The following is a 12,948-nucleotide window of genomic DNA, read 5'->3' as shown; positions in this document are numbered from 1 at the left end:
TAAACATCTTTTGATTAAAAATATATTCAGTTACAATCTGATTTCTGTTGAGGGAAATGTACGTAAAGTGTGTCCCATAAACTATTGTTCCTAAACTTCTTTTGTCAGAATAGAATTAATTTGATTTGATGAAGATTGTCGTAAAAATCAATTTTACTGAAGTGCTATTTTTGCTTCATGAAATTTTAGCATGTGCCAACTTTACCTTGGGAAAACTACAAGGGAGCCTATCAGACATATTGTATTACAAGCTACAGAAGGACTGCTTGAGGATAGATGTGTGGGCAGACATTAATGTTAAAATACTGGGATATGACTTCAGCAAAACACTGTCAGCATTCATAGAGTTGGATCCCTGCAGTTTTATACTGCAAATAGGATTTGAAAAATACATATGGACCAAAGTTTTATTGAATTACGATTGGGGTAAATATTTTTAGAATATATTAAAATCAAGTGATGATGGAAGTTTAGATCATTGTTGTAACTGACTAAAGTACATGTCCTCTATTTAGTAAAATAGTTTAAAAATAAAGTATGAAGTTTGATGATCTGAATTTTTTTTTAATAAGAAATTGTAATTGATTAATAATAAATTTTCAATGTAGTAAAATTTCATTCATTTATGAATGTAGGCACAGATGAAATGGCAGAAATAAGTTCAAATGTGAAAATAATGTAAGTAATGATAAAAGAGTCCTGTTTCATTTGAAATGAAAGATTTCTATTTTAGTTATGACTACTTGTACATGCACTGACCTTTGAATCTTTGTATGTATAGGTACAACATAGATAGAGATGTTGATGAGGGGGTGTTCATCCTGAAGTTTGGACCAGTCATCTGTTTGTCTCCCCCTGGAGACTGCCTTCTAGATGGCTACCTTCTTACTGATATAAAGATCCCTATTCCTCTTTGCAGAGACTTTGTTTTCCCAGGTAATTCGATGTTTTCACCTTTGAGCTGTGAGGATATTTTTGTCTGCATTAAATAAAGCTAGTAGATGTTTGGTGTTCATTGTTAATTAGATATGAGATCATACAATTTTATTTTTGTCATATTTTTCTTAATTTTGTTGGGTCTGATGAACAATTTATTGTACATGCCATGTATTCCTGTAAATATTGATTAGTTTTTTAATACTCACAGTAATTTAATATTTAATTTGATAAAGGTGATGGTTCATTTGCTGACCTTTTGGAGAAAATAGGAGGAAAGATGACTGAAGAAGCTTTTGAACTTGTTCTAAAAAAGCTTGATTTGCATGTAAGTTTAATTTCTGTTTACTGATTTTGATAAAAAAATATTTTAAGAAATTCATTTGGCATTCAAATCTATCATTTTAATAGGATAAGTCAGGAATTACTGGGATAGGTGGATTTTGTTGTGAACCATGGGATTTATTTTGTGAAAGAGATTTGATTCTATTTTTTAATTGATAAGTTTATGTGACTATTATAATTTTTTTAATTGACTATTTTACCTTTATAAGTAATTGTGTTATCATTAGGGTACGAGAACTCTTTGGTAAGAGAGATAACTCTCACTGGGAGGAACCTGAACCATACTATTTTGAAATTTCCTATACAAAAAGTCATGTACATGTATATGATATTGTCAAGTTTATATAGATGATTTCTTTTAAATATTGCTCCATAAGGTATCTGAAATTGTGCTGAATTTAACTACAATTACGTTTTTTTTTTATGAAAATCATTTAAAATGAAATAATACTTAAGTTCTTCAATTAAACAGTAATTTTAAAAATCTTTTTTAGCTCACCGAGACGAAGTCAGGGGGAGCTTATGCTATACCCTCGGCGTCGGCGTCCGGACTTGGTTAAAGTTTTTGTTGCAGGTCCTGTATCTAAGCTATTACTTGTCCTATCTTCACCAAACTTGCATGGATGATGCATCTGGACCTACTTATGGACTTGAAAGACTTGGATGCTGAATCTGAGTCCTAAATTTCAGATGCTGGAGGAGGTTAAGGTTGTTGGACCAGGTTCAAATTTTTGTTGCAGGTGCCCTTTGATAGCAATATCTAAGTTACTACAGGTCCGTACTTCACCAAACTTGCATGGATGGTGTGTCTTATGATACTGATGCACCTGACAGGCTTGAGTGCTGAATCTGAGCTATAGGTTTTGGATGCTGGAGGAGGTTAAGGTTTTTAGAGCTGGTTAAAGTTTTTGTTGCAGGTGCCCTTTGATAGCAATATCTAAGTTACTGCTGGTCCGTACTTCACCAAACTTGCATGGATGGTGTGTCTTATGATACTGATGCACCAGGCAGGCTTGGGTGCTGAATCTGAGCTATAGGTTTGGGATGCTGGAGGAGGTTAAGGTTTTTAGAGCTGGTTAAAGTTTTTGAAACAGGTGCCCTCTGATGATTATATCTTAGTTACTACTTGTCCTAACTTCACCAGACTTCTATGGATGGTGCGTCTTATGAAACTGATGCACCTGACAGGTTTGAATGCTGAGTCTGAACCATAGGTTTCAGATGTTGGATATGGTTAAGTTTTTTGGAACAGGTCACATGTTTAATAGATAAAAGTACTTTTTCAAACTTGCATAGTTGATTAAACTGTAGTATGTATGAATCACAGAGAGCTTCAGATGCAGAGCTTGATCTCCATTATCAAGGATGCTAAAAAATATATCTTAGTTATTACAGGTCCGTACTTCACCAAACTTGCATGGATGGTGTGTCTTATGATACTGATGCACCAGACAGGCTTGAGTGCTGAATCTGAGCTATAGGTTTGGGATGCTGGAGGAGGTTAAGGTTTTTGGAGCTGGTTAAAGTTTTTGTTGCAGGTGCCCTTTGATAGCAATATCTAAGTTACTGCTGGTATGTACTTCACCAAACTTGCATGGATGGTGTGTCTTATGATACTGATGCACCAGGCAGGCTTGGGTGCTGAATCTGAGCTATAGGTTTGGGATGCTGGAGGAGGTTAAGGTTTTTAGAGCTGGTTAAAGTTTTTGAAACAGGTGCCCTCTGATGATTATATCTTAGTTACTACTTGTCTTAACTTCACCAGACTTCTATGGATGGTGCGTCTTATGATACTGATGCACCTGACAGGTTTGAATGCTGAGTCTGAACCATAGGTTTCAGATGCTGGATATGGTTAAGTTTTTTGGAACAGGTCACATGTTTAATAGATAAAAGTACTTTTTCAAACTTGCATAGTTGATTAAACTGTAGTATGTATGAATCACAGAGAGCTTCAGATGCAGAGCTTGATCTCCATTATCAAGGATGCTAAAAAATATATCTTAGTTATTACAGGTCCGTACTTCACCAAACTTGAATGGATGGTGTGTCTTATGATACTGATGCACCAGACAGGCTTGAGTGCTGAATCTGAGCTATAGGTTTGGGATGCTGGAGGAGGTTAAGGTTTTTGGAGCTGGTTAAAGTTTTTGTTGCAGGTGCCCTTTGATAGCAATATCTAAGTTACTGCTGGTATGTACTTCACCAAACTTGCATGGATGGTGTGTCTTATGATACTGATGCACCAGGCAGGCTTGGGTGCTGAATCTGAGCTATAGGTTTGGGATGCTGGAGGAGGTTAAGGTTTTTAGAGCTGGTTAAAGTTTTTGAAACAGGTGCCCTCTGATGATTATATCTTAGTTACTACTTGTCTTAACTTCACCAGACTTCTATGGATGGTGCGTCTTATGATACTGATGCACCTGACAGGTTTGAATGCTGAGTCTGAACCATAGGTTTCAGATGCTGGATATGGTTAAGTTTTTTGGAACAGGTCACATGTTTAATAGATAAAAGTACTTTTTCAAACTTGCATAGTTGATTAAACTGTAGTATGTATGAATCACAGAGAGCTTCAGATGCAGAGCTTGATCTCCATTATCAAGGATGCTAAAAAATATATCTTAGTTATTACAGGTCCGTACTTCACCAAACTTGAATGGATGGTGTGTCTTATGATACTGATGCACCAGACAGGCTTGAGTGCTGAATCTGAGCTATAGGTTTGGGATGCTGGAGGAGGTTAAGGTTTTTGGAGCTGGTTAAAGTTTTTGTTGCAGGTGCCCTTTGATAGCAATATCTAAGTTACTGCTGGTATGTACTTCACCAAACTTGCATGGATGGTGTGTCTTATGATACTGATGCACCAGGCAGGCTTGGGTGCTGAATCTGAGCTATAGGTTTGGGATGCTGGAGGAGGTTAAGGTTTTTAGAGCTGGTTAAAGTTTTTGAAACAGGTGCCCTCTGATGATTATATCTTAGTTACTACTTGTCCTAACTTCACCAGACTTCTATGGATGGTGCGTCTTATGATACTGATGCACCTGACAGGTTTGAATGCTGAGTCTGAACCATAGGTTTCAGATGCTGGATATGGTTAAGTTTTTTGGAACAGGTCACATGTTTAATAGATAAAAGTACTTTTTCAAACTTGCATAGTTGATTAAACTGTAGTATGTATGAATCACAGAGAGCTTCAGATGCAGAGCTTGATCTCCATTATCAAGGATGCTAAAAAATATATCTTAGTTATTACAGGTCCTAACTTCACCAAACTTGAATGGATGGTGTGTCTTATGATACAGATGCACCTGACAGGCATGGATGTTGAATCTGAGCCATAGGTTGCAGATGCTGGAGCAGGTTAAGGTTTTAATTGCTAGTGCCCTCTGATGATGATATCTTAGTTATTACTGGTCTGAACTTCACCAAACTTGCATGGAGATGCGTCTTATGTATACTGATGCACCTGACAGGCTTAAGGTAGCTCGCGGGTTTACCTGCTTGTGAGAAAACCTACCTTGAAAATTTTTCCACGTGATCCATAGGTTTCAGAGTTTTATTTCTAAAATTTATTTGAGATTCGTCTGCGCGGTAATAATGTAATCGTGTTTCAAACAGAGTGTCATTGATAAAATCAAGCAACGCCATTTCAATGAAATATATAGTAAAATGCACACCTTACTCGAGAAACGCATTACAAAACCATACTCCAAACTTTTAAACGATTCAGACGAAATTAATTATACTCAACACATCAACAGAGGAGATAATTATGAATCGATTCATAAAAAATAATCAGTATGTGTTCTCGGCCAATTTTTTGCAAAACAACTTTTAAGATTTAAAAGATTTTTCAAAACCTTATATTTTCATTATAACGTTAGCCCGACGTCATCATTTCCTTACGTCTGAGAACCCAAAAATTGAAATGCATTTATTGACAAGACTAGCTGATTAACACATTTTAGAACTTGTAAATACTTATTAGACATTATTGTGAATGTTATCAAATGCACAAATGCAATTAATGTAAGGCTGTAAAGATACAGAAAATTGCTATTATTTTTATGAAATTCTGAGTCAATCAATGCCAAAACAAAAATGCCAGGCAACTACTGACATAATAAGTTTGTAATCGTATAAGCCAAAAGAATTTTGAAAAAATTGATCGGTAGTTAAAATTACGGAAGTCATAATTGTAAAAAAAAACAAAAAACCCCGATTTTAATGCATATGGTTCAATTAATTTACATGTCTATTTTAAAACATGATTTTAAATGGAAGAGTTCCAAAGCACACTCTTACTTTATAGAACAAAATGTGACAAAGCATGTGACATCTTTAAATTTTCAGCACTTGATATTATAAATGTTTGCTAATAAACAGTAATAAACTGCATTTAAGCTTTTTGAAATATTTCCTTTTAAGCTTTTAATATCTCATTTGTGATTTTAAAAAAAGCATGTATGAGTTTACTGTGATGGTCGACTCTTTAGGTTGATTCCTATTGTGACGTCAGCAAACCCGCGAGCTACGTTAAATGCTGAATCTGAGCCAAATGTTTTGGAGTCATAGGTTTCGGATGCTGGATGAGGTTTAGTTTTTTTGGAACAGGTCACATGTTTTATAGATGATAGCTTGCATAGTTGATTTAACTATATTATAAATGAAACACAGAGGTTGCTTCACATGCAGAGCCTGATCTCCATTATCAAGGATGCTAAAGAAATCTCCTACCTCACTCAAACCTGCTCGATAGATAGATGTGTTTGTTGATAAATGATATAACATGATTCCTATGATATAGTATTGTATGGTATGAAACAATATTGTTAAATATAATACTATATAAATAGTGCCTGTTTGGGAGGGTAACAGTTGAAATTGACACCCCGAGAAAACCATTGTCAACCGACGCGAAGCGGAGGTTGACAATGGTTTTCGAGGGGTGTCAATTTCAACTGTTATCCTCCCAAACAGGCACTATTTATTTTGTTATACTGAATGTCTTTTTTAAAATTTTTAAGAAAATTTTACTGCTTTTATATAGGAATAACGTGAATTCTACAGCGAACCGTACGCGCATAATTTTCGCACATGTAACATTTTTTAATGTTACCCGTTGCCAAGTGCGTTGCTAACGCTGAGGGTAATAGTAAATATTATTAACTGCGTCTTAACCAATCAGATTTCAGTATTTAACATGAAAGTATAACAAAATATAATATCATATGTAATATTATAAAAAGTTACGATATAATATGATATGATATTGTATAATTTTTTTTTTTATATTTTATGTTATGATATTGTATCATGATATCGTTATGTATAGTATTGTATATTATGATACAATATTGTATAATATTATATTGTATTATTAATTTATTATTTAATCACATGATACTATTACATAAGATATTGCAAAATATAATATTGTATCGTATGATACTATATCGTATATTCTATAATTTTGTATCATATGATTTTGTATAATATGATAATAGTTTCTGTAATATAGATTTATATCACATGAAATTGTATTATATGATACTGTTATATTATATAATATCGTATCATACGCGTACGATATTGTATAATATGATATTGGTTTATAATATGATATATTATCACATCACATGAACTTGTATTGTATGATATTGTAAAATATATTATTGTATCATATGATACAATATGTATAATATAATATTGTATTATATGATATTTTACTTTATCACATAATATTGTATCATTTGATATGATACAATGTTGTATCAAATAATATTGAACCATATGATACAATATCATATTATGTATCAAAAATGATATGGTATCATACAATATCATACTATATTATACAATATAATATCATATGTTTCAATGTTATGATGTATTATGTAATATGATATTGTAATATAAAACTATATTGTTTTATATATTATGATATTGTATTATTTGATCAAATACAATAACGTATAACACAATACAATGTCATATCATATGTTACAATATCATATCTCATTATTGTTTATTATGGTATTTTATTGTATTATATTATATATGTTGTAAATATGATAGGATGCAATATTTAATTTTATATTATAGTATTGATTAACATATGAACATATGATTATCATACAATTTTTTAACAGATGATATACGATATTGTGTCAAAACAGATTCCATGAATATCCAAGATCATAAAGTATGATTTTCATTTAATATGATAAAGGTGGTCTCATAAAGGTGAAGTCTCATAAGGGTGATGTCTCGTCTCGGTGAGCTTTGTAATCTGTGATTACCTATGTTTTAATCATCATACTAGGTTGTGTAAAAAATGCATGATTTTCAATAGATGTGATATATGTGGGCTACGTGTACATGCAAAGATCATGATAATTAATGATTAGTAAGATGAGGATAAATACTTCAAGATCTTGAAAAAGATAATGTTCCTAACTTTATATCACTTGGATTTGTTTCAGGATGTAATAACATCAGGATCTTGCCCTATTATACCCCCTACTCCAGATGGTAAGCTAATTGACAAAAAAGATAGTTTGTAAATCTTTGCAATTGTAAAGGGGGATTACTGGAAAAGGTTTCATATTGAAATTAATGTGTTGTCTTATTCACGTAACCTCAGTTGCATTCTGTCCCAGGTATTATCTTAGCCAATCACCAAAGTAGAGGTGTTCACATACTACATTTTCAATGACATTGTATGGATGACTAAATAACCAGCAGATATGGTAAATGGGTTATACATTTTGCATTTGCACAGACTGTCCAGCTGAGTTTGATGTACAGAAGAACCTCCCAGCAGCTGTAAGAGACATGGTGAAATGTGAACAGCCCGCTAACTGTTGGGGAATCGACTGCTGTCTACAACTGACCTTCAACATACCGCTAGGAGACAGTAAAATCACAAAGAACATCCCATTCTGGTTCAAACTGGACCCCTGTGACTTCTTCCTTGACATTGGTTTTGGGAAGAAAACACTTCTGAAGACTCATCTGTTGGAATATGAATTTGGTTAGAGTTTACTCTGTTACCATCTGGGGTTTTTTTCCCTTAAAACTTTCAATATTGATTGTACTTACGTATTATTCTGTGAGTATATGTAACTTTGCAGGAAAACAACATACTTTGTCTCTTGGATCAGGAAACCCATCCCCAGTGCAAATTAAGTAAGTTTTAAGGAAGAATTGTCAAAAAAAAAAAAGATTTAAGTCTAATTTTGTTGTATAGACATTGGTCAATTGAAAAAAAAAAACTATAAACCAGTAGTAAAAGTTTTTGATATTTAGCAAATACCATGGAAGATTTTATTTGTAATGTCATGTATAGGTGGTCTCCCATTATTTTCAGTTATAGAGTTGACCAAATGGAGGGAAACAAAGGCTTCATTGTGGATGTGAAGATACTGCTCTGCTTTGACTTTGATGGGCATTTGACCTGTATTCCAACAAATGATGGACTTCATTTGCTGAAAAATCAAGAAATTCCTCTATGTGATAAAAACTTTTCCTTTGATTTCAACAGTGAGTACAATGCATAATTACATGTACTATAAAATTAATTTACCTCTTGAAATGGTATTGTTCTGCTGCCAACTTCAAAGAAATTAATATCATTCTTAACATAAATACATAAAGCGATAAATTTCAGCTTTGTATTTATATGAGTAGGAAAAAGTGCTAAAATTTGTTTTTAGGTCACCTGAGTCACTCAGGTGACCTATTGCAATTGATCTTCATCCGTCGTCGTGCGTTAACAATTTTACATATTTAACTTCTTCTTGAAAACTATCAGGCCAATTGTTACCATTTTTGGTGTGAAGCATCTCTATGATAAGAAGAATCTAAATTGTGAAATTTATGGCTCTACCACCCCTGGGGTGCCATGGGCGGGGCCAAATATGCAAAAAAAGCCAAATTTTCAAAAATCTTCTTCTCTACTCCCACGCATGTGAGGAAAAAACTGGTTGCATGGTTATGATGTCCATGAAGCCCTCTACCAAAATTGTGAAATTTATGGCCCTTCGGTCAGGGGTTCAGGCTCTAGGGTGGGGCCAATATGGCCATATAGTAAAAATGTATTAAATCTTAGAAAATCTTCTTCTCTACTCTCATATATATATGTTAAAAACTAAATGTATGATTATGATGTCCATGAGGCCGTCTATCAAAATTGTAAAATTCATGACCCCTGGGTCAGGGGTTCAGGCTCTAGGGTGGGGCCAATATGGCCAAATAGTAAAAATGTATTAAATCTTTTTGACTCTAGGGCAGGGCCAAAATGGATGTATAGATGTTAATGCATATAACGTTAAAAAATTATCTTCTTTACTCCCACACACCTAAAAGGAAAACTGAATTCATGATTTTGTAGACCAGATCTTTTAGTTTTCACCAAAATTATAGGTTTCACAGTTCTTTTTTAATTAAATGTGGTCATTAGAAATTAATAATTTTTCTACTCCAGTATGAAACCTAATTAATTAGATGCATATATGAGACTCCATGACAAGTTTGTGTATGGGATATATGCTACTCAGGTGACCATTAAGGCCAATTGGCCTCTTGTTTTATAATTACTGACACATTTTCCATCTCATTCTGTTTGCTCTTTGAGCAAAAATTTTTTGTGTTTCATGTTCTGGTAATTTAACCCAAAATAGGCACAATTCTAGTGGATGAAGTAATACTTAATATCAACACAATTTGCAATAAGATCTTTTGTCCTCAGATTTTTCACTGAGTGAGTGGATGAGGGAGAAGGCATTGGATCTGAATGAACAACTCGCGGAGGGAGCAGTCATGCTTCTCCTGGACCAGCTCAATCTGACAGATTTTTTCCAGCGACCTAAATGTGACAGAACCAGAGCACCATACATTCCATCTATTCAAGGAATACATAATGGTATTCTGTTTATGCCACTTTATGGATTTTTTTTTTTATAATTATTTTTAAATGTACGAGATAAAGACTTTATAATGGATATTGTTTCAGAGTGTCCCAAGACAATTGCATTCCTACCCTCACAGATCCCAGACCCAATGTCTTGTCACATCCCGGACTACTGTACAGGTATCGAGTGCTGTGCAGACATCCCTGTTCTGAGTCTTGGTCTCCATGTGTCCGTCTTTCTGGATCTGGACAACCTGGAGCTCCAGATTGGATTGGAAACAATAACGGAAACTATCAAACTCAATGACTATGTTTGGGGAGATGTCAAAACCATTGCTGTGGCTGCAGGTCTCATTAAACTAGGGTATGTTAAATAAATGTATTTTAGAAGGCAACAAGAAGATAATTTGTGTTCAATGTATGTCATTGATAAAAAATGATAAAATGCCATCTGCGAATGAATGATGTTGAAATATTTCAAATCCAAGAAATTTATTACAGTAATTGATAATTGTGTAAAACTTTGACAAGTTAAAATAAGCATCTCAATAATTGCTATAAGAACATTCATTAAACAGAATTTTGGTTTAGACTTTCAGATAATATTTTGCAAAATATATATATTGCCTTTGTCGTTATTTTTTTTTCAATATATAGGTTAAGTGTGAAGCCAATAACCAATGAGAATGTGTATGTGTTCATTCATGTAGGTTAAGTGTGAAGCCAATAACCAATGAGAATGTGTATGTGTTCAATGTACATGCATCTGTTTGTCTGAATGGAGGGGACTGCTCCATTGACATCCCTATCCTCAGGAATACAAGGTTACCAACAATCAGAGCCATTATCGCAGGGGAGAGCAAGAGTAAGCACATAGCATGCATGTAAATGCATTTAAAAGGCTAGCAAATTACAATTAGCACCATGAGCACATACTGTAATTAAATATTACAGAACTTTTCAGTATGCTTTGTATTGTACCGATATACTTTAGATTCCTTATTTTACATGAGAACTTAATTCAATCTGTGATTTTTTGTATGAAATCATGAGAATATAAGCACTAAAGTTTTATTAAGATTTCATATAGTTTACAACTGTCAGCAAAATAGATTGAACTTTTAAAATCTGTGAGGGGTGCTATCCTTGATTTTACAAGAGTCTTAGCCAAGGATAATAATTCCTCATGTTTGAAGGGACATGATCATGATTTTGGTCAAAATTTATTTTTTTCAGTAAGGTATTTCTAAAAGTCAACTAAAATTTTAGTGTCAGTCGTTGGGTTATAAGTGAGATACAGTGCTCACTATTCATTGTTATGTAAACTAAGTTCAGGTCATGTTTTTATTTAAAATCGGAAAAAATCCCCATCATTTTTCAGACTTTTCACTTGCTGATTGGCTGCAAGACATGGAAATCCCCTCAATAAATGATTTGAAAGACAACGCTAAAACATTGCTGCTTCAACAGCTGGGCATTGATCAGTTTCTATCGGACACACCATGTGAAGCAGGGGGAGAACTGTACTCTCCAAGTCTTCAGGGATGGAAAAACCGTCAGTATAAATATCAGAAACCTTGAAGAAATTTTTAATTAATGTTTTCATACGATTAATTTCTAATTGTTAAAACAAAACTTTTATCGTGGGTTGTTTTTGTATCTTTGTAGAATGTCCATTGGATTGGGTTGTTTTACCAGAAATCACATCCGACAAAGTGAGGTGTGGGCTGTCCTCTAACTGTACAAGGATAGACTGCTGTGTGGACTTCAGCCTCCTGAACCTCAAGCTTCATTTCTTCCTTCACTTTGACAGGTGTAACTATGTCATCTCTGGAGGAATAGAAAAGAAAAAATTTAGCTATGGACTGCTAGATTTTAATGAATTCTGGGGTATGTATAGTGCAAGATAAAATTATTTGATATAATTTCTTCAAGCCATAGGGATATTTTTCAAAGACCTGGGTTATTTAAAAAAATTGATTAAATTTAAAAGAGTGGTGTATAATTTTTTCAGGTGAAGAAGTTTCAGTGAATGTTGCAAATGTTATATTCATCAAGTTTAAAGCAACTCAGTTGGAAGTATCCAAGAAGTATGTTTTAGACATGGGTGTTTCCGTATGTCTAGAACCGAATCAGTGTGATCTAAATGTTCCAATTCTGAATCAAGTACTTATCCCCATCCTTAACTGTGACCTTACAATGGATTTTAATATCCAAGGTGAGTTCAATATTCATTTCAATTCTGAAGACGTTTTTCATTTCTCTTTTGAATTTTAAGTGTATTTATTATACTACCTGCAAACAAAACGGGTTCATTAGATTTACTATTGATTATCTCATTGAGAGACATCATTTTACTCACATTTAGGTTAGACAGTTCTTAATACAATATATATCAAAGAATTCAGTATTCACTATGCGCCTATTCATTAATTTTTCTACTTTGACCCTCCAGGATTTTCTCTCTCCAACTGGATGAGTGAGCAAGGCCTGTCATTTGATGGTAGTTTGTCCACAGCGCTGGCTGCTGCTCTGTTCAAGAAGCTAGGCATTGATTCCTTTCTAAAGGACCCAGCATGTGACAGGACGGAGTCACCATACAGTGTAAACAAAATCCTACAGAGTGGATGGTCCTCAGGTATAGATAAACCTTTCAAGGCAATTTTGTATTAGATTTTCTACAAGTCAGTGTCCAAGAAATTGGATTGTTTGTTTTTTGTGGTAGTCTTGGAAATAGTTATTATTTTAAG

The 12,948-nt window shown here is 33.8% G+C and overlaps 1 protein-coding gene across 1 annotated transcript in view; it reads left to right on the top strand.

The window, feature by feature from the left end:
* LOC128185643 (uncharacterized) overlaps nucleotides 1-12,948 on the top strand; it is a 126,455-nt gene that overhangs the window by 36,424 nt on the left and 77,083 nt on the right. Inside the window, exons 36-50 of the mRNA XM_052855246.1 lie at nucleotides 190-426; nucleotides 636-678; nucleotides 782-936; nucleotides 1,173-1,264; nucleotides 7,770-7,818; nucleotides 8,069-8,320; nucleotides 8,421-8,475; nucleotides 8,657-8,829; nucleotides 10,037-10,210; nucleotides 10,301-10,562; nucleotides 10,909-11,063; nucleotides 11,580-11,753; nucleotides 11,867-12,088; nucleotides 12,213-12,416; nucleotides 12,654-12,836. Coding sequence (XP_052711206.1) covers nucleotides 190-426; nucleotides 636-678; nucleotides 782-936; nucleotides 1,173-1,264; nucleotides 7,770-7,818; nucleotides 8,069-8,320; nucleotides 8,421-8,475; nucleotides 8,657-8,829; nucleotides 10,037-10,210; nucleotides 10,301-10,562; nucleotides 10,909-11,063; nucleotides 11,580-11,753; nucleotides 11,867-12,088; nucleotides 12,213-12,416; nucleotides 12,654-12,836 — 2,430 coding nt within the window. The remainder of the gene's footprint in view (nucleotides 1-189; nucleotides 427-635; nucleotides 679-781; nucleotides 937-1,172; nucleotides 1,265-7,769; nucleotides 7,819-8,068; nucleotides 8,321-8,420; nucleotides 8,476-8,656; nucleotides 8,830-10,036; nucleotides 10,211-10,300; nucleotides 10,563-10,908; nucleotides 11,064-11,579; nucleotides 11,754-11,866; nucleotides 12,089-12,212; nucleotides 12,417-12,653; nucleotides 12,837-12,948) is intronic.

Source organism: Crassostrea angulata, chromosome 5 (genome assembly GCF_025612915.1).
Source record: "Crassostrea angulata isolate pt1a10 chromosome 5, ASM2561291v2, whole genome shotgun sequence".
Lineage (NCBI taxonomy): Eukaryota > Metazoa > Mollusca > Bivalvia > Ostreida > Ostreidae > Magallana > Magallana angulata.
The sequence above is the reverse complement of the archived record's forward strand: the minus strand, read 5'-3'. Positions and strand labels throughout refer to the sequence as shown.